The 25,069-nt window shown below is 42.0% G+C and overlaps 3 protein-coding genes across 3 annotated transcripts; 2 read left to right on the top strand and 1 right to left on the bottom strand.

The window, feature by feature from the left end:
• Positions 1-2,719: 2,719 nt before the first annotated feature.
• LOC133452161 (zinc finger protein 500-like) lies at positions 2,720-13,767 on the bottom strand. The gene is made up of 3 exons (XM_061731382.1): positions 13,598-13,767; positions 6,898-7,127; positions 2,720-3,459 (listed from the first exon to the last, which is right to left on the bottom strand). The coding sequence occupies exons 1-3, from the start codon at positions 13,765-13,767 to the stop codon at positions 2,777-2,779; spliced, it is 1,083 nt and encodes a 360-aa protein (XP_061587366.1). The 3' UTR covers positions 2,720-2,776.
• On the top strand, positions 13,766-22,034 carry LOC133452160 (uncharacterized). The gene is made up of 4 exons (XM_061731381.1): positions 13,766-13,928; positions 17,195-17,605; positions 21,360-21,847; positions 21,963-22,034. The coding sequence occupies exons 1-4, from the start codon at positions 13,766-13,768 to the stop codon at positions 22,032-22,034; spliced, it is 1,134 nt and encodes a 377-aa protein (XP_061587365.1).
• A 919-nt stretch (positions 22,035-22,953) lies between these two features.
• On the top strand, positions 22,954-24,084 carry LOC133452372 (oocyte zinc finger protein XlCOF19-like). The gene has a single exon (XM_061731640.1). It carries the CDS (start codon positions 23,063-23,065, stop codon positions 23,684-23,686), a length of 624 nt encoding a protein of 207 aa, XP_061587624.1. The 5' UTR covers positions 22,954-23,062; the 3' UTR covers positions 23,687-24,084.
• The last annotated feature ends 985 nt before the right edge of the window (positions 24,085-25,069 follow it).

Genomic DNA, 25,069 nt, shown 5'->3' with positions numbered 1-25,069 from the left:
TTTGTTTACTTCCGCCGGAAGTCGCGTCTTCTTCGTTGGTTCGGCGGATGTTGATTTTTTTTTTCTTCACAATAAAACTACGACGGAGTATTATTAGTATATATTAGGGCCAAACTAAGACAAAGAAAAATGGAAATTACGAGAATAAAGTCATAATATAATGAGAATAAAGTCGTAATAGAATACATCGTAATATTACGAGAATAAAGTCGTAATTTATGAGAATAAAGTCGTAATATTATGAGAATAAAGTCGTAATATTACGAGAATAAAGTCGTAATTTATGAGAATAAAGTCGTAATATTATGAGAATAAAGTCGTAATATTATGAGAATAAAGTCGTTACGTTACGAGAATAAAGTCGTAATTTACGAGAATAAAGTCGTAATATTACGAGAATAAAGTTGTAATATTACGAGAATAAAGTTGTAATTTATGAGAATAAAGTCATTACGTTATGAGAATAAAGTCGTAATATTACGAGAATAAAGTCGTAATTTATGAGAATAAAGTCGTAATTTACGAGAATAAAGTCGTAACATTACGAGAATAAAGTCGTAATTTATGAGAATAAAGAATAAAGTCGTAATATTACGGGAATAAAGTCGTAATTTATGAGAATAAAGTCGTAATATTACGAGAATAAAGTCATTACGTTACGAGAATAAAGTCGTAATATTACGAGAATAAAGTCGTAACATTACGAGAATAAAGTCGTAATTTATGAGAATAAAGAATGAAGTCGTAATTTACGAGAATAGAGTCGTAATTTATGAGAATAAAGTCATAACATTAAGAGAATAAAGTCGTAATTTATGAGAATAAAGTCGTAACGTTACGAGAATAAAGTCGTAATAGAATAAAGTCGTAATATGAGAAGAGTCGTAATGTTACGAGAATAAAGTCGTAATATTACGAGAATAAAGTCGTAATATTATGAGAATAAAGTCGTAATATTACGAGAATAAAGTCATAACATTACGAGAATAAAGTCGTAATTTAAGAAAATAAAGTCGTAATATTATCAGAAGATAATTTATGAGAACTCTAACAGGAAGAGCATCTTCTCCGTGTTAAAATGAGGAATATTGAGCATCTTGTGGTTATATTTATATATTTATAATATATTTAATATTACGACTTTATTATCGTAATATTGCGACTTTATTCTCAAAAGATTACAACTTTATTCTCGTAATATTATGACTTTATTCTCTTTTTTTTGTCTTAGTTTGGCCTCTAATACTCCGTCATAGTTTGCTATTCCTCCACTTACTACAATGAAGATGATATTTACCCATGAGAATAACTATATTTATTATGTCAGATACATTCGACTTCAAGTTATCTATATAGAAAAAAATATGAGACATCAAAGACTGGTATGTCCTCTATTCTAAGTAGTAACCAGTTTGGGTACAGACACTGCAGAATCTGGTTGCTTTCCTCCTTCTCTGAGTTGTCAGGATGAGGGGAGACCACTTTATATATGTTAAAGCAAGAAAAAACCTGGTTTTCATAATAGGTCCCCTTTAAAAGGAAAGATGTTTTTACTTTAGTGGAGAAGAGAGTGAACCTGTGGAGAATCAACTAACAGATCAGATGTTCAAATACTTTTATTTTTAATGAAACAGTTTGAACAAAAAAAAACAAAAAACACAGAAATGTTCTTTTTCAGTCAGCGGAGGTCTGGTCCGATAAGGTCGGGAACCTTCCCCAGAGAAAACATGCCGGGAACCTTAACTGGAGCGGACCAGGAACTTCCTCCTGGGAAAACGCCCCAGGAACCTCCCCTAGAGAAACGCCCAAGGAACTTTCCCTAGAGAAAACACCCCAGGAACTTTCCCTAGAGAAAACACCCCAGGAACTTTCCCTAGAGAAAACGCCCCAGGAACTTTCCCTAGAGAAAACGCCCCAGGAACCTCCCCCAAAGAAAACGCCCAGGAACCTCCTCCTGGGAAAACACCCAGGAACCTCCCCTAGAGAAAACACCCCAGGAACTTTCCCTAGAGAAAACGCCCCAGGAACTTTCCCTAGAGAAAACGCCCCAGGAACCTCCCCCAAAGAAAACGCCCAGGAACCTCCTCCTGGGAAAACACCCAGGAACCTCCCCTAGAGAAAACACCCCAGGAACTTTCCCTAGAGAAAACGCCCCAGGAACTTTCCCTAGAGAAAACGCCCCAGGAACTTCCCCCAGAGAAAACGCCCAGGAACCTCCTCCTGGGAAAACGCCCAGGAACCTCCCCTAGAGAAAAACACCCCAGGAACTTTCCCTAGAGAAAACGCCCCAGGAACTTTCCCTAGAGAAAACGCCCCAGGAACTTCCCCCAGAGAAAACGCCCAGGAACCTCCTCCTGGGAAAACGCCCAGGAACCTCCCCTAGAGAAAACACCCCAGGAACTTTCCCTAGAGAAAACGCCCCAGGAACCTCCCCCAAAGAAAACGCCCCAGGAACCTCCACTAGAGAAAACGCCCCAGGAACTTCCCCCAGAGAAAACGCCCCAGGAACTTCCCCCAAAGAAAACGCCCCAGGAACTTCCCCCAGAGAAAACGCCCAGGAACCTCCACTAGAGAAAACGCACCAGGAACCTCCTCCTGGGAAAACGCCCCAGGAACCTCCACTATAGAAAACGCACCAGGAACCTCCACTAGAGAAAACGCCCCAGGAACCTCCACTAGAGAAAACGCACCAGGAACCTCCCCAGGGAAAACGCCCAGGAACCTCCCCTAGAGAAAACGCCCCAGCAACCTCCCCCGGACCGGACCAGGAACTTCCCTAGTGGAGCGGGCCCGCCCCCGCCCCCGCCCGGCAGCGCTCGCCCGTCCTGGTGTGGACGTGCAGCCCGACCCGGGACGTGAAGCCCTTCCCGCAGGCGGTGCAGGTGTAGCGCTTGTGGCCCAGGTGGATCCTCATGTGATTGGCCAGGCCGTTGCGGGACATGAAGCCCCGCCCACACAGGAAGCAGCTGTACAGGTAGTCGCCCGTGTGCGTCCGCAGGTGCAGCAGCAGGCTGTCCACCCTGCGGAAGCTCCGCCCGCAGCGCGGGCAGAAGTGTTCCGACCCGTTGGACCGGACGCCGGGGGGCAGTCCTTGGAACCGCGGCTCGGGGCATCGGGGCGGTTTTGGGAACCGCGGCTCCGCCCCTTCCCCAGCCGTGTGGAGGAGGAGCTGCTGGAGGTCCGGATTTGGTTCTGGTTTTGGTTCTGGTTCTGGTTCCCCACTCTCCGGGACAGGGTTCCTCATCAGGAGCTGGTGAAGTTCCCGGTTCAGGAGTTCGGTGCTCCTGCAGAGTTCCTGCAGACGGTCTTCGGCTCCAGCTCCGATAGGTTCTGGTTCCTCCGGCTCCACCTTGACCTGTGCTGGTCCCTGCTGGCCCGGACCGGCCCCCCTGGGGACCCCCAGGTCCGTCTGGACCTCCTTCTCCACGATCGTCTGCTGGGGGGGAACCGCAGGATCATCTGGGGGACGGAAACAGAGAGGCGTTTACGTCCAGCCATAATAACGGGGGCTAATCTCAAAACGCCTTCACGACTATCGGCTCCTGACATTCACTTCAAAGAGCCGCCTCGCTCACTGAGCGTCAACCCGGAAGGTTTGAGCTCGCTGCCTTCAGAACCAGGTGGATAAAAGAATAAAATAACATTTAAATTAAATAAAAACATAAAAATCATTATTATTCTTAAAAAAATAAATTAAATGAAAAATATTAAAAAGTAGTGACTGAATAAAAAATAATCAGAAAATTCATTAAATTAAATATAATTAAATTCAATGAAAAATCAATAAAATTAAAATAGAAGTAATGAATAGAAAAAAGTGAAAATAAAAAAATAACCAGAATATTTTAAATTAAAACATAAATAATTATTCTTATTTAAAAAAATGTAATTCAATGAAAAACAAATCAATACATTAAATAAAAGTAATGAATGAATTAAAAAAAATGAAAACAAAAAATCTTTAAATTAAAATCATGATTTTTTAAAATTAAATTCAATGAAAAAAAAATGAAAATTCTAAATAAAAAAAAAATGTTTATTCTTAATAAATAAATACATTTAAAATTTTAAAAATATATATAAATAAATTCCGTGAAAAATCAATAAGTAAATTAAATAAAAGTAATGAATAAATAAAAAATTATGAAAATAACGAAAAAAAAAAAATGTAATAAAACATGAATAAATAAAAAATAGTTACATAAAAAGGCAACAGGTGTAAAGACCCCCCTCACCGGTTCTGGGGGGTATTCCAGAAAGCGGGTTTTGTGAAAACTCCGAGTTTGCTAAACCTGAGATTAGGGAAACCCGGAGTTTTCAGTTTCAGAAAGCGATGCAACTCAAACTCTGAGTCAGTTACTACGGCAACTGACCCTGTGAACCTAAACTGCTCGCTAGCAGGTTTTCTTCAATAAACCCTGAGTTTTCTCTGTCTCCTCCCTCCTGCTGAGCCTGAAGCAGCTATCCCACATGGAATGTCCTTTCCTCCGGAATCCAATCGACATCGAAGCCATTACTACATAATGTAACAATAATAATAATAATAATAATAATAATTCGCAATGTCAGGACAATACGGTTTGACGTACATGCATGAAAATCGGTACACACCTGTATCATGTCGCAACTTAAAGAAAAGTTGATTGGCGCCATGGCCGAAACCCAACAGTCGGCCATTTTGAATTAATCGTGTAATTTTGGCACAATTTATGCCATTTCTTCGGCCGTTAATACGGCCCGAACCGTAAAGTGCACCCAGGTGTGTTATACATCCTGCGACGAAGCGCATTACTTTTCTCAAAAGCGTTACCGTGGCGACTTAGGAAATAGGAAATAGGCTAAACCATATTTTCAGTATTCCAGTTATTTTATTGTCTGAAAAAAGGTTCAAATGTTATTTTATTACTTGAAAATTTTTAAATATGTTTTGCTGATGAGAAAATATGTTTCTCTTTTTTTCTTATTTTTATGAGGGGGGATATATATTGTTTTTTTTTTTTTTTTTGTTTTTTTTTATTTAATTTGCACAACATGAATGTATACATAAACATGACATGATAATTCATTTCCAGAGGAAAGATAACAGGTAGTGGTTGTGCACGTGAGGACAGAAACCCTAGGGGGGCTTATGCAAGGTCCTCGCCGTTTACAGGACATTACATGACTTGTTTATTATTAGAAAGTAAAACTAGAACAGAAACAAAAACAAAATAAACAGCAAAAGAAGACAAACAAGAAAAAAAACAATCAACAAGCAGAGTAAATAAAAATAACTGCAGAATGTTAAAATACTAATACAATAAAAGTGAATACTAAAACAGAGAGAACGAGACAAAAGATTGGCAAAGCAACACAGGTAAGGCATAATCATCATATCAATGGTATATCTCTTTCCTTTAGTTTCTTACTTGGGTAATTAATTTATTAATTACACTTCTTTTGTAGGTGGACAGAGAGGATGAGTTGGTCATTAGATGGGAATGGGCATTCCATAGGGAGACACCTTTGTATTTTAAGGAGAACTGACCCCTGGTGGTACTATATAGTGGGACATGCAGCTGGTTGGATTGTCTAGTCTGGTATGAATGAAGACTAGAGTTAGACTGGAAGTATTGCTGGAAATGTTCAGGTAGTTCAGAATTCTGGTATTTTGTTTTATATGTGAAAATACAAGTTTGAAGGATGTTTATATTGAAAATGGTTAGTATATTGAGGGTTGTGAATAGAGGTGCAGAGGGATCCAATGGGGCAGATTTTGTTGCCAATCTGACAAACCTTTTTTGTAGTACATGTAGTTTTTGGAGGTAGGAAGGATAGGTACTAGCCCACACAATATTACAATAGGTTAGATATGGATATATTAAACTGTAATATAAGGTTTTTAAGCAGGCTCTACTTAGAAGTCTACTAATTTTCTTGATGATGCCCACTGATTTCGCAACCTTTTTTGTTATCGTGTCAATGTGTTCTTTCCAGCAATACTTCTCGTCAACGATTACTCCCAGTAATGGTGTGGAAGCAACTTTACTGATTTCCTTACCCTCAATGGAGATCCTAGCTTCCCCAGGGTTGTATTTCTTCTTTCCTGCAAATATTATGAACTTAGTTTTTTTAATATTTAACGATAATTTATTAAGTTGGAACCACTTGCTCAATAAAATAAGACCTTGATTGGCTTCATTAACGAGGGTTTTGAAGTTTTTATGTGAAAGAATGACATTTGTGTCGTCAGCGAACAGAATGGAAAACATGGTACGTGATACTGCAGGTAAATCATTAATATAAATTAGGAATAACAAGGGCCCAAGTATTGATCCTTGTGCCACTCCACAAGATAATGTTGCTCTGGAGGATTCAGTGTTCTTAACAGTGACATATTGCTGTCTATCAGTAATGTAGTTTTGTAACCAATCAAAGACGGTGCCTTTCGGCACTACCTTGTTCTCTATAGCTGATATAACATGAATTACTCCTATGTGGGATCAATAAAGTTCTTATTTTTGCCATCTGAGAAAATTAAATATATATATTTGGTGCCTAACTGTTTCCCAAGTATATTAGTGCATGTGTGAATGAATAAATGAGACGTAAAACGTACATTTCTTTGTAGAAAGGCGCTTTATGAAAATAAGTCAATTTTCTTGTATTAGTTTACAGCGCAGTCTTGAACATCCAATATGGCGGCGTCGTTGACGTATCGCAGCAGCGGGCAAGAACACTCGACGCAGAGCCTACGGCGTAGGTTACGCGGCGACGCACACCGTACGGTGCGCGTCACCGCGTACCCTACGCCGTAGGCTCTGCGTCGATGTAACGCAGGACCATAAATCAGGCTTTAACATGGGCTTAATGCGCTCACAGGCTCCTACAGAGAGATGGATAAACCCGGTCACGTACCGATGCGGGTCAGCCGGACCCGGGGCTTCCAGCTGAGATCCAGCAGCTTCCTCTGCCGGTCCAGCTGGTCCTGGTACCGGACCAGCTGGTCCTGGTACCCGACCACGGTCCTCTCCACCTCCAGGAAGATCTCCTCTGCGGCGGCGGCCAGCCTCTGCTGGATGAAGGTCCTCAGAGACCCGGACACAGACCCGGACACAGACATCTCAGCTGCTGAAGTTCTGAACGAACTGAAACGAAACCGGAGGAAGGTTTGAAAACAGAACAACAACTTTGCTCCAAACAAACGCGCCTGTCAGTCCTTCTTCTTCTTCTTCTTTGTGTTTTTTGGCGGATTGCAATACCAACTGTAAGGTGCATACCGCCCCCTACTGCTACTACTATGTAGGACAGGATCTAGTTGACTATAGCTTTACATTAGATAATCTAATCAGAGGTGGGTAGAGGAGCCAAAAATTGTACTCAAGTAAAAGTACTGTTACTTCAGAATAATATGACTCAAGTAGAAGTAAAAAGTAGTCATCCAAATAATTACTTGAGTAAAAGTAAAAAAGTACTTGGTGAAAAAACTACTCAAGTACTGAGTAACTGTTGAGTAACGTCTGATTTATTTTTTTAACACAACCATTCAGACAGACAAAAGTACAAAATAATCATCTTCAGGCAAATTAAATCAATAAAATAATAAGATTAATTAAAATTAATAAAAAATAGCTTAAATTAAATTCCAGTACTTTAATAAATAATAAAATAAATAAAATAATAACAGAATAAAAAAATAAATTAAGCACAAGTAGCACAAAATTTCAAGCCTTTGTACTTTTCTTTTTTAACCAGAACTAGAACAAACATGAACTCATAGAAACTCTGTGTGTGTTTGAGTCTGTGTAAATGTGACGAAACATGCAAAAACAAACATTTTTCCCAAAGAATCACCCAGTGATGTCATGAGATTGACGCTTACGTGGATAAAAGGGATAAAAGAAAAGTAACGAGCTCAACGTAGCCTAATGTAGCGAAGTAAGAGTAACAGTTTCTTCTTCACAAATCTTCTCAAGTAAAAGTAAAAAGTATATTGATTCAAAACTACTCCTAAAAGTACAAAATTTCCCAAAACGTACTCAAGTAAATCAAATCAAATCAAATCAAACTTTATTTATAAAGCACCTTTCATACAAAAAATGCAACACAAAGTGCTTTTCATAAAACATAAACATAAAATGTATTAGTGCCCCATTAAGATAAAACAATGAAAATGAATTATGATTAAAAAAAAAAAAAAAAAAAAAAAGGATAAACTAAATACTAACAGAGTAAATGTAACACGTTACTACCCACCTCTGAATCTAATATAATAATAATAATAATAATGAAAGGAGAAAAAAGAACTCTAATAAAAAGAAAGAATAAATAAATAAAATAAAACAAATAAACGGCTATATACTCACTATATCCTTATATCCTGCAAAACAGGCCAGTGTTTCTAAGAAACTCTATGACCCCCCTCTGTGTCTCCCACACCTTATCACCCTTAGTGCCCAGTATCCCTGTCAGATTCCACTCCCCTGCCTCTTTCACCCTGTCTTTCAGCCTTGTCCTTTCTTTGCTATATTTATTGCATTGCATAATAACATGTTCAGCGTTTTCTGTTTCCTTACATATAGAACAAAGTTCTAAATTTGCTTTTCCCAATAAAAATAAAGTTGTATTTAGTCCAGTGTGATCAAGCCTTAGTCTTGTTAATACTACCTCCTCTTTTCTACTTATTCCCTTGATACTCTGTGCTCCGACTGTGTTTTGTATTCTATAGTAAGTTCTGCCCTTACTGTCCTCGTCCCACTTCTTCTGCCAAAAATCAGATGCTTTTTTTTTTTATTATTGATTTAGCTTCACCTTTTCCAAATGGGATATTAGTGATATGTATTGAGCTTAATGTTGTTTTTGCCACTTTATCTGCACTTTCGTTTCCTTTTATTCCCACATGAGCAGGTACCCAGCAGAACTCCACCTCAATCCCCATTCTCTGAATCCTGAACAGACACGGAAGAACTTCATATAGCAAATCTTCCCTGAGGGACTTCGCAGTTCTATGTTTTATTGGCGAATCGCAACCAACTTTAAGGTGCATACCGCCCCCTACTGTACAAGAGTGTGTAACATCATTTCATTTAGCCTGTTTTTTAAATTCTGTTTTTTTTTTGCCCATTTTTTTATTTTTTTATTTAACATTTGCAAAAAGTACAATGATTACAAATCTTCACATAATGTAATTTCAAGTTGAATTATAACATATTACGACGGAGTATTAGGGCCAAACTAAGAAAAAAAAAAGAAGGAAATTACGAAAATAAAGTCATAATAATATGAGAATAAAGTCGTAATATTACGAGAATAAAATCGTAATATTAAATATATTATAAATATATAAATATAACCTCACAATATGCTCAATATTCAACATTTTAACACACTCTTCCTGTTAGAGTTCTCACAAATTAACACTTTATTCTTGTAATATCACGACTTTATTCTCATAAATTGCGACTTTATTCTCGTAATATTACGACTTTATTCTCGTAATATTACGACTTTATTCTCGTAATATTACGACTTTATTTTCATAATATGACGACTTTATTCTCATAATATGACGACTTTATTCTCATAATATTACGACTTTATTCTCGTAATGTTACGACTTTATTCTCATAATATTACTTTATTCTCATAATATGACAACTTTATTCTCATAAATTACGACTTTATTCTCGTAATGTTACGACTTTATCCTCGTAATATTACGACTTTATTCTCGCAACATTATGACTTTATTCTCTTAATTTCCTTTTTTTTTTTTGTCTTAGTTTGGCCCTAATACCCCGTCATAACATATAAAGAGTATAACTCAAATAAAAAATAAAACAAAAAGCACAACACATTATAACCAGCCAGGGGGGGTGAAAATATAACAGAAAGCCAAACATTTACATACATTTATGGTTTTGATTGCTTTTGAATTAGTAGAAAATTTAATAGAGTCCAGATACTGATTGTATTCACAATGAAAAGTAAAAAAGAGGGTTTTTTGTGTAAGAATTTGGATTTGTGGATGTGGAATTTTGCAAGGACTTTATGGCCCATTATTTTATCCAGCCGGGATTCTTGACGTCATCTGTCCGACAGTTTTAGTTCCATCTGTTCGACAAAAACGTCTTTCTCCACAAACTGAACTTGATAAAAACACATTTTACACATGTTTTATTTTTAATCCCAAAAATAATTTTATTTGGTGTCTGTTTCTGTAAATAATCTGTTTTTTTTGTTTTGTTTTTTAATAAACTTTATTTAACATTTCAAAGTACAAAATTCCTTTGAGGAAACATTTGCTTGCATCTGAAACATAACAAGCTCACAACACACAAGCGAATATGTATACCTATACATTTGTTTTCTAAGATAATCTTCTAAGATTAAATAAAAAAAAATAAAAAAAATAATCACAAAATAAAATAATCACAGGGGTTGACATTTCAACAAAAGGGTTTAAGCGTAACAAGATTGTAACTTAAAGAGCAAGAGACTTTGACATGGTTTCACATAAATCATGTATAGACTGATTTTCTTTTGATAGTACCTTTATGGATGTTATATAATTTTTTATTTCATTTTTAAAACAGACTATGGAGGGTTATTTTAAATTCTACTTATCAGCCTAGTGTAGGGCAGAGGTGGTAGTAACGAGTTACATTTACTCCGTTACATTTACTTGAGTAAGTTTTGGGAAATGTTGTACTTTTAGCAGTAGTTTTGAATCACTATACTTTTTACTTTTACTTGAGTAGATTTGTGAAGAAGAAACTGTTTCTCTTACTCCGCTACATTAGGCTACGTTGAGCTGTTACTTTTCTTTTATCCACGTACGCGTCAATCTCATGACATCACTGAGTGATTCTTTGGGAAAAATGTTTGTTTTTGCATGTTTTGTCACATTTACACAGACTCAAACACACACAGAGTTTCTATGAGTTCATGTTTGTTTTAGTTCTGGTTAAAAAAGAAAAGTACAAAGGCTTGAAATTTTGTGCTACTTGTGCTTAATTTATTTTTTTTATTCTGTTATTATTTTATTTATTTTATTATTTATTAAAGTACTTGAATTTACTTTATGATTATTTTAATTTAAGGTGTTTTTATTTTTTATTAATTTTAATTATTTTTATTTATTTTTTATTTAATTTTATTGATTTAATTTGCCTGAAGATGATTCTTTTGTACTTTTGTCTGTTCGAATGGTTGTGCTAAAAAAATAACTCAGTACTTGAGTAGTTTTTTCACCAAGTACTTTTTTACTTTTACTCAAGTAATTATTTGGATGACTACTTTTTACTTCTACTTGAGTCATATTATTCTGAAGTAAAAGTACTTTTACTTGAGTACAATCTTTGGCTACTCTACCCACCACTGGTGTAGGTTTACCACCTTTCAGAACTAGAAATAAGGGACGATCCGATTTCAGCAGCGCAGGCGCCAAAAAAAGGGACATCCCCAAAACTTCTAAACTGCATAGAAATGTATTTACTTTATATGAAAAAACAAAATGCTTTGCTTTAATAGCATTGAACTTGCATGACTGTACAGACAGCCCACCAGCATGCTATGTACGTCCACATCAGCTCAGATGTAGAATATAGCTACAGGTGAAGGTCGGAACATTAGAATATGGTGTAAAAGTTAATTTATTTCAATAATTCAATTTAAAAGGTGAAACTAATATATTACATGGTCTCATTACACGCAAAGCAAGACATTTTAAGCCTTTATTTTTTTTATAATTTTGATGATTTGAATTGTTTATTGAGTTCATAAAATATTCAAATTTTTTGAAATTTTTTATTTGGGGTTTTGATAAACTGTGAGCCATAATCATCAAAATTATAACAAATAAAGGCTTGAAATATCTCACTTTGCATGTGGTGGGAAATAATAATATTTGTTTCACCTTTAGTTGAATTTACTGAAACGAGTTTTGCAATATATTCTAATTTTCCGACCTTCACCTGTATATTATAACATTAATAAATAACAGAGAGCGCACCAACATATGTTGCTGTCTTTAATGTATCCTGTCCTTTATTTTGTTAATTATTGTTGGTTCCTTGTTCATGTGTGTGCGTGTGTGACAGACGTGCATGGGACAATTGTTAAATACGGAATAAACTGCGTTCCGTATTGGTTCAATTGCGGAACGCAACTTTTAATTCCCAGGACCTATCTGAGGACCTCTATAGCTGATATAACATGAATTACTCCTATGTGGGATCAATAAAGTTCTTATTTTTGCCATCTGAGAAAATTAAATATATTATATTTGGTGCCTAACTGTTTCCCAAGTATATTAGTGCGTGTGTGAATGAATAAAGTATGTGTTGCAGTCTGGAGCAACACATATCCAACTAATATGAATCCTTTATTTTAATTTTAAAAAAGAGCACTTACAGTTATTTACGATACGCATTACAGAGAGAACACACCAACAGATTATAATCAAGATTACTGAAACTCAATGATTTGGTTAAGTTACAGACACTCACAATCATGTAACAGCTAAATGTAAAGCATTACCAGAAAACTTACAATACATGTTTACTTTCAGTTCAAATAATGAAGATAGTCGTAGAAAATTTAATTTTAAACATCTATTTGCCCGAACAACTTTAAAGCAGATGAGTGTTTCTGTTGTTGGAATTAAGTTATGGAATTCATTACATTATGATTTAAAGGGCTGTATAAACATATTTCAGTTTAAAAATAAATTTGAAGAGAAAAAAATAGCAATTTATGGATGAAATAGTTAAGATTTATAATATATGCGTATGGAGACCGACAATCTATCTTTGATTTTTTTGTTTTTCTTTCTTTGTGATGTTAACTAAGTAATTGTGCAGACCATCTGTTATTATTGTTCAATTTTGTTTTGAGGTCGGGTCAGGTATAATAAGATTTTCTTCTTCCTGCTCCTTTCTGCTTATGGAATATGCTTTTGATTGTGTTGTCATTTTACTTGTTTGTTTTTTTGTTTGCATATTCTCATGATCGGAATAAATAAAAATGGAATGAAATGAAATGAAATAAATGAGACGTAAAACGTACATTTCTTTGTAGAAAGGCGCTTTATGCAAATAAGTCCATTCACTTGTATTAGTTTACTACGGAGCCCCTCTGGTGACATTTGAAAAAAATAAAATAACTTGTGGCCACACAATAATAACTCGTGGCCACGAGTTAATATCTTGTGGCCAAGAGATAATCAATGCGTGGCCACACATTATGTATCTCTTGCCCACGCATTATTTTACTTGTGGATGGCATTATAACCTACTGTCTGGACTTCGTGGATGCAACTTCTTTGGTGGGATGGTTATTCATCATTAATAACGGTAATTATAGTCTATTTATATTAAAGAGCAAAAGTATTGTCATGGCGAGTGTAGTAAAAACATGTGACATTTGAAAAAAATTAAATAATGCGTGGCCACGCATTTATAACTCGTGGCCACGCATTAATAACTCGTGGCCACGCTTATCTCGTGGCCACGAGTTATTAATGTGTGGCCACGAAATAATTAATGCGTGGCCACACATTATTTTATTTTTTTCAAATGTCACCAGAGGGGCTCCGTAGTTTACAGCGCAGTCTTGCCCCATCCAATATGGCTGCGGCGTTGAGGTATCTGCAGTTCCTCCGCTCCGCCGCCGGGGGGCAGCACCGCGGTGAGCCGCCCCGGAGCAGCGGGACTTCCAGCGGGTAAACAAGCCGAACCGCGTCCACGTGAACCTGCTCCCCGCCGGGTCCTTGTTCCCCGGGACCATGGCGCTGGTTCTCAGGGCGTTCATCAGCCAGAGACTGGCGGCCGCAGCAGAGGAGATCCTGCGGGAGGTGGAGAGGACCGTGGTCCGGTACCAGGACCAGGACCAGGACCAGGACCAGCCGGTCCCCAGCTGGACCCCCGGGGTCCCCACACACGCCACAGGTACTTGATTTATTTGATTTGATTTATTCACACACACATGTGAATTGGTCTCCTGGAGAATCAGAAGCTTATGGTTGGAGCCAGTGGACATAAATACATTAGACAGGAATACATACATGCACTTCAGAATCAGAATCGGAAAAGGGCCAAGTTTGTTAACACACACAAGGAATTTGTTGTGGTGATTGGTGCAATATAATACAAATATAAAAGTATATAACAGATAAAGTATATAAGTAAGAGATAAAATAAAATAAAATGTATAAAACAATAAAATGTATAAAACAATAAAATAAAATGTATAAACAGAAATGTACAATATGAGGTTTTAAAGTGCCGGATATGAGTCTGTACAAATTAAGTTACATACTTCATATATACTTCACTTACACACAGTACTGGAGTTGAGGGGGGATGAGGGGGGATGGCATCCCCCCTGAAATAAAAACGGTCCAAATCATCCCCCCTTTCCATCCCTTATGTCATTTCATCAATGAATGTGGTTTTACTGCTATTTCAACATTTAGAGTCATCACCAGAAAAATAACACCAGAAAAATGTGACAATTTTCACCTGTTTCAAGTAAATTTTCACTTGAAATAAGTAGGAAAATCTGCCAGTGGGATTTATCTTCTTATTACAAGCAAAATAATCTTGTTCCACTGGCAGATTGTTCTACTTATTTTAAGTGAAAATCTACTTGAAACAGGTGAAAATTGTAGTTTTTTCCAGTGATGAGTCTTGTTTTAAGTTAAGTTGTTTTAAGTGTGATAAGATTTTTTTTACTAAAATGAGACATAAGGCAAATATTCTTGTTAAGATTTTGAGTTTTTGCAGTGATCCATTTTACTTATCATGTGAAGGACAGAGTCATATTGATAAGTTCAGAAAACTGTTCTTCTTTATTGTTGTGTTTTGATGTATTTGATGTAAGCCCAGTGGATATTTAAAGCTTACAGAAGTGTGTGAATGTGTATGTAAGCAGTACTCGAGTTGTAAAAATAAATCAGGGGGGATGGTGGATTTTATCATATGGGGACAGATAATTTGTGCTGAATACAAATAAAATAATATATTACAAATAATAGCAGTGACCAAAACACCTGCAGAAATACTGCAGGAATGACATAGCAGCAGTTAAATGCAGCCTTCTGTAAGCTCTAAATGTTGAAATAGCAGTAAAACCACATTCATTGATGAAATGACATAAGGGATGGAAAGGAGGGATGGAGGTTTTACAGGGGGCAGGGCTCCAGACTGCGACCAAATGCTCGCATTTTGCGACCAAAATTTGAGTATGTGCGACTGAATTTCATGTCCACTCGCACACGTGCGACCAGTAAATTTGCCAGTTTTTTTTTTTCTTTTACACTTTAAACGTGGAAGGGGTGCGTCAATGAACCCGCATATTGCAGGCCAATGAGTGTGAAAGGGAATGAGTTGGGGGATCTATTTATTTATTTATTTATTTTTTTTTCGTTTAATTTCACCAGCTCAAAGCAGGTATTACGCCCGGACGACATTTAATGCGACACAACACGCTGCCGCCGCGGCGCGCACATAAGAAAGAGACGCGGATATGTTTGGTTTTAGTAACATCATGCTCAGGCAATGAGTCTGCAATGGCCCAGACGGGAGACACATGTAGCTCAGTGCTTAACTTTTATTTTTAATCCACTCTATATTCTTCTGGTTCTTCTCCGATATCTTCCCCGCCTGATTTATGGTTCCGCCTTAAATCGACGCAGAGCCACCGCCGTAGCCTACGGCGTAGGCTCTGCGTTGTTGTAACGCGGAACCATAAATCAGCCTTCACCCGGTAAAGAAAAAAAAAAAAAAAGAAAATGTTCTCCAATACAGCAGGTCTCATCATTTTATTTTGAACACTGCCAAAACTCTAACTTAAAACGTAACTAGAACTTAAAATTTGCTTGACACAAATGAAAGTTAAATTTTAACACGTGGGAAAAACACCTAATCTTTTAAGTGATGTGTGTTATCAGGTGTAATGGCATTTTTAGGTTCGAAATAAGAATATTTCTTGGTAAGATCCTTAGTTATTTGAGTGAAGGCAGTGAATTTGGTCAACTGGTGTAAGTTCAGGGTTTTAGTAAAGACACAAGTAGGGAAATGTTTTTGGCCAGCCCAGTACCCGCAATATTTGTACATTTGTTAAGTACTGTGTTTAACAGTTAAATTCATGGCTAAAAGGTTACTAAGCACTTTGTTACCAAGCACTTTTTTATGACGTGAATGTATGTTTTTTTTATATATAATGACAGCAATGGTGCTGTCAGTTTACTTTATGTTGCGGCATCTTTAAAAGTGCACAATAAAATGTAACACTGCATTTGAAGCAGCACATTGTGGTAATTCATTAATCTATTATGAAATACGTATTACTAATACACTGAAATGTAGTAGAAATGTAAAAATTTGGTTAGCGTGTCGATAAACCATGTGCGCTCCTAAAATTTCTGATTGTGCCCCTAAAAATTTTCAGTTAGGGGCTACTGTGCTCCTAGTGAAAAAAGTTAGTCTGGAGCCCTGGGGGGGATGATTTGGACCGTTTTTATTTCAGGGGGGGGATGCCATCCCCCCTCATCCCCCCTCAACTCCAGTACTGATTACAAACATTTAACGTGAAACATTTTCTGGTCCCAAAGTGTACATTTATATATGAGCTTAACAATTGTTTCTTTAACTGGCGTTTGAATGTGGAGATGGACCGTGACTTTTTAAGGCTAATCATTCAACTCGTTCCAGATCTGTATTTCCCCGACACACAACACTCATACTTGTTTCAAGTTTACGTTGTTTTCCTGTAATAAGGTGTTTATGTCTCGTATTGTGGGTGTGCAGGGGACCAACGGAGATTGGGATGAGTTGAGTTAGTCTGGGATTCAAACCTGAGACCACCTGATATTAAGGCTGCAACTAACGACTATTTTAATAGTCGACTAGTCACCGACTATTGAAACGATTAGTCGACTAATCGGATAATTCGTAATTTTTTCTACTTTTTTTCATACTCTTCATCGTTACTGAGACTCTTCATCGTTACTGAGACTCTTCATCACCGTTACCGAGACTCTTCATCACCGTTACTGAGACTCTTCATCACCGTTACCGAGACTCTTCATCACCGTTACCGAGACTCTTCATCATCGTTACTGAGACTCTTCATCGTTACTGAGACTCTTCATCGTTACTGAGACTCTTCATCACCGTTACTGAGTTTTTCATCGTTGTCTTCTACCATCCAGATGTCCGGCTGCAGGTCCTTCAGCAGGTGGAGCTTCTCTCTGAGAAGCAGATCTGGGTCCGGGAGATTAACCCCGGTCCGGTTCAGGAGAAACCAGAACCTCCACAGATTAAAGAGGAAGAGGAGGAGCTCTTCAGCGGTCCAGAACCAGAGCAGCTGGTTCTAAAGCAGGAGGCTGAGACCTTCATGGACCAGGAAGCTGGTGGACCTGGACCCGACGAGGACCGGCTCCTCGGTCCCGGTTCCTCTCAAGCTGGACTCCAGGAGGGGGACTGGGAAGCCGCGGCACCGCCGAAGAAGAGACGGCGCCGGACTCTCCCCGAGTCTCCGGGGACGTGTCTCACCTGCCGGACCTGTGGACAAGGCTTTGAGGAGACACAGCTGCTGGACGGACATCTCAGCGTCCACTCAGGTGAGACGCCGCAGCCTTCGGGAAGGTTTTAGTCAGAACCGTAACTTGCTGGAAGTTACGGACAAAACGATAATTAAGAATTCAAAAAGCCTCCTACACACACATTGTTAAATACACAAATCGCGTGCTTACTTGCTTAAGGTTGTCCATCGTGTCCGTTGATGACATTTCATCTCTATTTCTTGTGAGTCCTCATGTGGCTGTGTAGTCCAATCCGTGATCCACACTGCTTTCCACAGACAGAACAGGCGAAGACGGTGACTGCTGGTGTGGGCGTGGCACCAGCTTCATGTCTCTTTTGACGCTTCCTGGTCCATCGGTTACCCTGGTTCTCCTCAAGCTTGTGAACTCTTTGTTGGAGGAGATGCCATCAGATGGGGCAGTGAGTTGCAGTGTCCTCCAGCTGGGTTGGGTTCAGGCTGCATTTCTTCATGGCAGTCTTTACTTGGTCTTTATAGCACTTTTTCGGGCCTCCTGCCAAGCGACGGCCAAGGTGGAGCTGGCCATAGAGCACTTTGCGCGGCAGGCGCTCTTTTGGCATCCTGATTACGTGGCCTAGCCAGCGGAGTTGGTGCTGGGTGACTGTGGGTTCCACACTGGTGCAGTTGGTTTTGCCGAGTATGTCAGTGTGCGACACTCTGACCTTCCAGGATATTCCCAGGATGCATTGTAGGCACTCGATGTGAAAGGCCTCAAGCATCCTGAGGTGGCGGCCATATAATGTCCATGCCTCGCAACTGTAGGGGAGGGTCGCCATGACGACAGCCAGATAAACCGTGACCTTGGTGTGGAGTTTGAGGTCTTTGTTTTGAAAGACCCTTATATATTATATAATATTCCATAGGAGCACTCTGTTGACCGTGTCAAAGGCCTTTGACAGATCAATAAAAGCAATAAAGAGGTTCTGTTGCTGTTCCCTACACTTCTCCTAAAGCTGTCGTGCTGTGAACACCATGTCACAGTGCTCCTATTCCTCCTAAAACCACATTGTGATTCCGGCAACAGGTCTTCTGTGATGCTCTTCACCAGCCGATGTAGCATGACTTTGGCCAGGACTTTGCCAGCAAAACCGCCAAAAGGGAGATGCCTCAGCTGTTGCCACAGAGGGACTTGTCCCCTTTGACTTTGTAGATGGCAGTGTTTCCCCTATAATTTTTTTCAGGCCCGGTGGTACCCACTGAAAAAACCCTAAACAGACGAGGCGCGTGGGACGGCATATTGGACATGTAGCAATATAACAAAGTTTTACATTAAAAAATCATTGTAGGCCTATATTGCTGAACGATATCACTTCAATGAAATAATAAGATTTAATCTAACCTTTAACCAAAGTGTCATGGGCCTGAAAGGTCTGACCCATATGAGCATTGAGCATCTTTTCTAGATATTTCAGAGGGATCTCTCTATGAAAACCCTCTGGGATGGTCCTCTTTTAACGGCTGCTTGTGCTGACGGCATATGCCACAAAACATCCCTATTCACAATTGAGATTATATCAGTTATAAATAATTTAAACATTGTAAAAGATTTTTTTTCCCGTTTGGTTATAATAGAGTTAAATGCATTTGACGGGAAAAAATGACCCTTTAGTGGTTCTAGTGGAAAGACAATCTATTGTCTGTGTTATTTTCATCATTATTGCTTACCAAAAAAAGAAGCTCAATCAGAACAAAAATGTAAGCTAAACAACAAATTAGAAATTTACCATGGGGAGTGTGGTACAACCAAGGGCTGTATTTATGGTTATTAAGCCATTTGGGATCCCAGCCAGATGTTTAAATGCGTTGTTTTTTACTGGGTCACCAGTCGGACCGGTATCAGCGACGCGAAAGGCTAATTTATGGTCCGCGGTACACCAACGCAGAGCCTACGGCGTAGGGTACACGGCGACGCGCACCGTACCCTACGCCGTTGGTGTACCGCAGAACCATAAATCAGCCTTGACGCTCATACATGGCTGGCGCTAGGACCCCGCGGACGCCTGATGTGTTGTCGGGTGTTTTCCTTCATGCTTCCCTGCAGCGTCTCATGCAAACACAAACACACGGACCTGCAGAAACATTTCTTTATATCATGTTGTCTGTCGCCCGCGATATTTTTTCTTTTTTTTTTTGGCTAGCTACAAACTCTATACATCCCATAATATATAATAATATGCCCGCCCTCTCAGCAGCGTTACTAGGCAACGAAGCAGGTTGACTCCCGTTGCAGAACAGCTGCAGAGGCTCCTAGACGTAAATGATCATTTTTTTATTTTTTTTTTAGGCCTGGCGGGGGGTCTCGTTGGCCTGGCGGCCCCGCCAGGCCTATATAATGGTAGGGGAAACACTGGATGGTAATGACATTGGCATTTTTCCACTGCTGAGGTACAGTTTCATGCTTCTACACATTGCTGATAAAGAGGAAGAGGGCACGGGTACAAAGGTAGCCTCCTTGCTTGAGGATCTCAGCAGGTATGCCGTCAGGTCCAGGGCTCTTGTTGTTTTTCAGAGACTTTATAGCACTCTTGACCTCTCCATAGGTTGGTGAGAGGTCAAGGTCTTGGATGGTAGGGTGATTGGGAAGTTCCTCTAACCTTTAACCTGTGCCCATCGTTTGGTGATGAACTTCTGGTCTTTTATGTGGGTTGTGCCATCACTTGACTTCATCGGGGAGACATAGATCTTGGGCCATAGATGGTCTTAACTGCATCATAAAAGTTGTGCATGTCGTTTTTGTTGGCATGAGATTGGATTTCATCACGGTGGACTGAAGGAGGTTTACCTGCTTAGGGAGGGTAACTAAGTTACTAACTCATAAATCTGATGACCCAGCTTTCCAAAACGCACCACATACGGAGGAATCTGTGAGGCTCCTTGGAGAAAAGAGTCTAAAAACCTTTTGTGTGTATTCAACAATGTGTGTAGGAGGCTTTGTGAATTTGTAATTATTGTTTTGTCCGTAACTTTGAGCCCAAATCTAATAATACACACAAAAATAGTAATACCCACAAAACTAGAAATACGCACAAAACTAATAATACACACAAATCTAGTGTTGAGGAATAGTATAAAATCCAGTTCAGAAATCCGCTGTGGTGTAGTGAGTTTTATTCAGTAGCCGGCGGTGAGCGGACCAACGCAGTGCATGGCTGGGTTGGTGTGCTGACCCCGAATGGTTTGACAACAGGACTTTTATACAGTAAGTTCAAAGCACAAAAGGCAAGAATCCACAAACCAAAGGTGAAAGACAAAAAGCAATTAAAGGGTATTTACAGTCAGATGTGATCTGTGGCCAAATGCCGTCCTCGGGCATTCGGCATGAATATCATTCAGTTGGAAACTACCCCATAGTCAGGAACTTCATCATATGGCATTCCCTGGGTTCAAGTCTTTGTTGAAGCTACTTCCAAGGTGTCGCCTCTGCAGGGGGTAGGAAGCTGACGTTTCAGGTCAGCCATGGTGTCACAATGCCTCATCAATACATATCAGTCAGTCGGGAACTTCGTCATATGGCATTCCCGTGGATCAGTCTGTGTTTGAGGCCAGTTCAAAGCTTGTGAGCCCTGCAGGGGGGAGTTTCACGTCACAATGGTGTTGCAGTGTCTCAACACTAGTAATACGCACAAAACTAATAATATGTACAAAACTAATAATGCGCACATCTAGTAATACGCACAAATCTAGTAATACTGTTGTTGCCAGGCAACCACATCTTGGTCTGTGGGCGGAGCTAAAACCAGGTGACCATGCTCATCTGTCTCGTTTCCCTGCAGACCTTCAGGACCCGGAGGCACCTGTCAATCACCCGGAGGGGCGGGACCGTCTGGACCCGGAAGAACCGGAACCTCCGCCGACCAAAGAGGAGCAGCAGGAAGTTCTGAAGGAGGAGGTCCAGGATTTCCCGGTGACCTACAGCCACGAGGAGGAGAGCAGCTGCAGCCAAATGGAAGTGAGCGGCGTTAAGTTCCTCTTCTACCTCAAAGCTGGGAGCCCAGACCGTCTGGACCCCGGAGGCCCGGACCAGGGGGGAGGCCCGGGTTTAGACCCAGGAGGAGGCCCAGACCGACTGGACCCAGAGGAACCAGAACCTCCGCCGACCAAAGAGGAGCAGCAGGAAGTTCTGAAGGAGGAGGTCCAGGATCTCATGGTGACCTTCAGCCACGAGGAGGAGAGGGGCGATCAGTTCCTCCTCTACCTTGAAGCTGAGAGCCCAGACCACCTGGACTGGGGAGGCCCGGCCCTAGACCCTGCCCTAGACTCGGCCCTAGACCCTGCCCTAAACCCTGCCCTAGACCCTGCCCCAGACCCTGCCCCAGACCCTGCCCCAAACCCTGCCCTAGACCCTGCCCTAAACCCTGCCCTAGACCCTGCCCTAGACCCTGCCCCAGACCCTGCCCCAAACCCTGCCCCAAACCCTGCCCCAAACCCTGCCCCAAACCCTGCCCTAGACCCTGCCCCAAACCCTGCCCTAGACCCTGCCCTAGACCCTGCCCCAGACCCTGCCTTAGACCCTGCCCCAAACCCTGCCCTAGACCCTGCCCTAGAGCCGGCCCTAGACCCTGCCCTAGAGCCGGCCCTAGACCCTGCCCTAGACCCTGCCCTAGAGCCTGCCCTAGACCCTGCCACAAACCCTGCCCCAAACCCTGCCCTAGACCCTGCCCCAAACCCTGCCCTAGACCCTGCCCCAGACCCGGCCCCAGACCCTGCCCTAGACCCTGCCCTAGACCCTGCCCTAGACCCTGCCCTAGAGCCTGCCCTAGACCCTGCCCCAGACCCTGCCCCAGACCCTGCCCTAGACCCTGCCCTAGAGCCGGCCCTAGACCCTGCCCTAGAGCCGGCCCCAGACCCTGCCCTAGAGCCTGCCCTAGAGCCTGCCCTAGAGCCTGCCCTAGAGCCTGCCCTAGAGCCTGCCCCAGACCCGGCCCCAGACCCGGCCCCAGACCCTGCCCTAGAGCCTGCCCTAGAGCCTGCCCTAGAGCCTGCCCTAGAGCCTGCCCTAGACCCTGCCCCAAACCCTGCCCTAGACCCTGCCCTAGAGCCGGCCCTAGACCCTGCCCTAGAGCCGGCCCTAGACCCTGCCCTAGAGCCGGCCCTAGACCCTGCCCCAGACTCGTCCCTAGACCCTGCCCTAGACCCTGCCCCAGACTCTGCCCCAGACCCGGCCCCAGACCCGGCCCTAGACCCTGCCCTAGACCCTGCCCCAGACTCTGCCCCAGACCCGGTCCCAGACCCGGCCCTAGACCCTGCCCTAGACCCTGCCCTAGACCAGGTCCTAGACCCTGCCCTAGACCCTGCCCTAGACCAGGTCCTAGACCAGGTCCTAGACCCTGCCCTAGACCCTGCCCTAGACCAGGTCCTAGAACCAGCCCCCAGACCTCGGCCCAGATCGGCCCTAGAACTGGCCCCCAGACCCGACCTCAGACCTCGGCCCAGATCGGCCCCAGCAGGCGGGCCAGGCCGCTCGTACCCGGGTCCGATGCCCGGGACCTGCAACGTGTGCGGGAAGGTCTTCCTCTTCGCCTACCTGCTGCGGCAGCACTACCGCAGCCACACCGGCGAGCGACCGTACGCCTGCCCCGACTGCGGGAAGCGCTTCCGCCAGAGCGGCCAGCTGAGCGTGCACCGGCGCAGCCACACGGGCGAGCGGCCCTTCGCCTGCGCCGACTGCGGGAAGCGCTTCGCCGAGTCGTCCACGCTGAAGAAGCACGCGGCGGTTCACTCGGGCCAGAAGCCCTTCTCCTGCCACGTCTGCGGCAAGAGCTTCTCGCTCAGCAGCAACCTCAACGCACACCTGAGGACGCACCAGCAGCTGCGGCCGTTCCTTTGCGCCATCTGCGACCTGCCCTTCGCCCGCAAGGCGGCGCTTCAGGTGCACCAGCGCACGCACACCGGCGAGAAACCCTACAGTTGCCAGACCTGCGGGAAGCGCTTCAAGCACGGCAGCAGCCTCACCGTCCACCAGCGCACGCACACCGGGGAGAAACCGTACGGCTGCCAGACCTGCGGCAAGGCCTTCATGGGCAGCGGGCGGCTGGTGGCCCACATGAAGACCCACCGCACTGCTAGCCTCTCACCTCTGATTACTGGTCATAAAGACTAGAGACACTGAACCTGAGGGAGAAATCATCCAGAGTTGACACTTGAAGCGCCTTCGGACCGGACTCTGATCTCAGAAACACCGACAGCCAATCAGAGGGATTCATGTGACCCGGAACGGCGTCGGTGCTGAATGACTTGTTGGTCGGCGTCTTGGTTTTTTGGTATCGTAGCGTAACGGCTCGGTGCCGTGTCCTGGTCCTGTTTCAGCCGGACCCTCAGAAACCGGTCTGCAGAGGTACCTGAACTGCAGGTGGGGGGAGGAGCCAACCTGTGGTCATGTTTACCTGCTTTTACCCGTCTCAACCTGCGACGGCAGCACTGGTGATCCGTCTGGTGGTTCTGGTGTTTGAGCAGTTCTACATTCCTATGTTCTATGTATTTCTGTAGTTTTGTATTGTCATATAGATGGAGGGAGGTGGGGGGGGGGGGGTTCTTGAGTTCTTGTTGTATTCGAGGTTAACCAGAGGGACGGTTCTGTTCTGAGGTTCTGGATCGACCCGGTGGACGTAAATAAAAATGATTTTTTTAACAGTTTAAGTCCCAGATTTACCTTCAGTTTATAAGGAGTTTGACACTAGTACCTACTCGGCCCAGTTTGGCCTTTTTCCACTAGTACCGTATTGGCCCGAATATAAGACAGTGTTTTTTGCATTGAAATAAGACTGAAAAAGTGGGGGTCGTCTTACATTCGGGGTCTAGACGTTATACCCATTCACAACGCTAGATGGCGCCAGATATCTTTAAAGCGAATGCTGAACTTAACTTCCCAGGCCAAAGCCAACCCCTGTCACCAAGAATCAAAATAAAAATAGCGGTTGCACGAAGAAATATAAAAAATAGCGGTAAGAAAGAAAAGAGAAGAATATAAGAGAAGAGATAACAGAAAATGGAGAAACGTAGCGACAATCTGGAGAAAAGTGGGTGGAAGATCGGCAGGTTAACCGGCAGGAGGAGAAGTTATGATGCAAACTTCAAGATGATGATTTGGATGAGGCAAAATAACGTGTTTTTTCTCTCGAATATATTGTTGTAATCATTTGTTTTAAATGTACTGTAATTATTTTCTGTATAAAAAAATTGAATTTGGTGTTCAAAAAGTCTTTGTTCAAACTGGAGTCTTGAAAAAGAGGGGGTCGTCTTATAATCAGGGTCGTCTTATATTTGGGCCGATACGGTACCTACTCGGCCCAGTTTGGTTCTTAATTTCCACCAGCACCTACTCGACTCTCCTCCACTCGGTTTGGTTCTTTCTCACTAGGGTTCTAACGTGCCGAGTAGATACTTTTCTGTAACTATTCTGCCGAGGTTCTAAGCGGCTGAGTCGGGCTGTGATGTCATCACACTACAGGCCACCGATTGGTCGGGGGGTTGGAGTCAGACGTCT

This window comes from Cololabis saira, chromosome 10 (genome assembly GCF_033807715.1).
Source record: "Cololabis saira isolate AMF1-May2022 chromosome 10, fColSai1.1, whole genome shotgun sequence".
In the NCBI taxonomy this organism is placed as follows: domain Eukaryota; kingdom Metazoa; phylum Chordata; class Actinopteri; order Beloniformes; family Belonidae; genus Cololabis; species Cololabis saira.
Note: the sequence above shows the minus strand (reverse complement) of the source record. Positions and strands in the feature narration are given on the sequence as shown.

Coding starts and splice junctions, on each gene's coding strand:
- LOC133452160 (XM_061731381.1), top strand. CDS start 13,766: ATGGCGCTGGTTCTCAGGGCGTTCATCAGCCAGAGACTGGCGGCCGCA. Junction 13,929..17,194: donor GGTCCCCACACACGCCACAG/GTACTTGATTTA, acceptor TCTACCATCCAG/ATGTCCGGCTGCAGGTCCTT. Junction 17,606..21,359: donor ACATCTCAGCGTCCACTCAG/GTGAGACGCCGC, acceptor GTTTCCCTGCAG/ACCTTCAGGACCCGGAGGCA.
- LOC133452161 (XM_061731382.1), bottom strand. CDS start 13,767: ATGGTCCCGGGGAACAAGGACCCGGCGGGGAGCAGGTTCACGTGGACG. Junction 7,128..13,597: donor CCGCAGCCATATTGGATGGG/GCAAGACTGCGC, acceptor GTTTCGTTTCAG/TTCGTTCAGAACTTCAGCAG. Junction 3,460..6,897: donor GGTCCGGCTGACCCGCATCG/GTACGTGACCGG, acceptor TCCGTCCCCCAG/ATGATCCTGCGGTTCCCCCC.
- LOC133452372 (XM_061731640.1), top strand. CDS start 23,063: ATGCCCGGGACCTGCAACGTGTGCGGGAAGGTCTTCCTCTTCGCCTAC.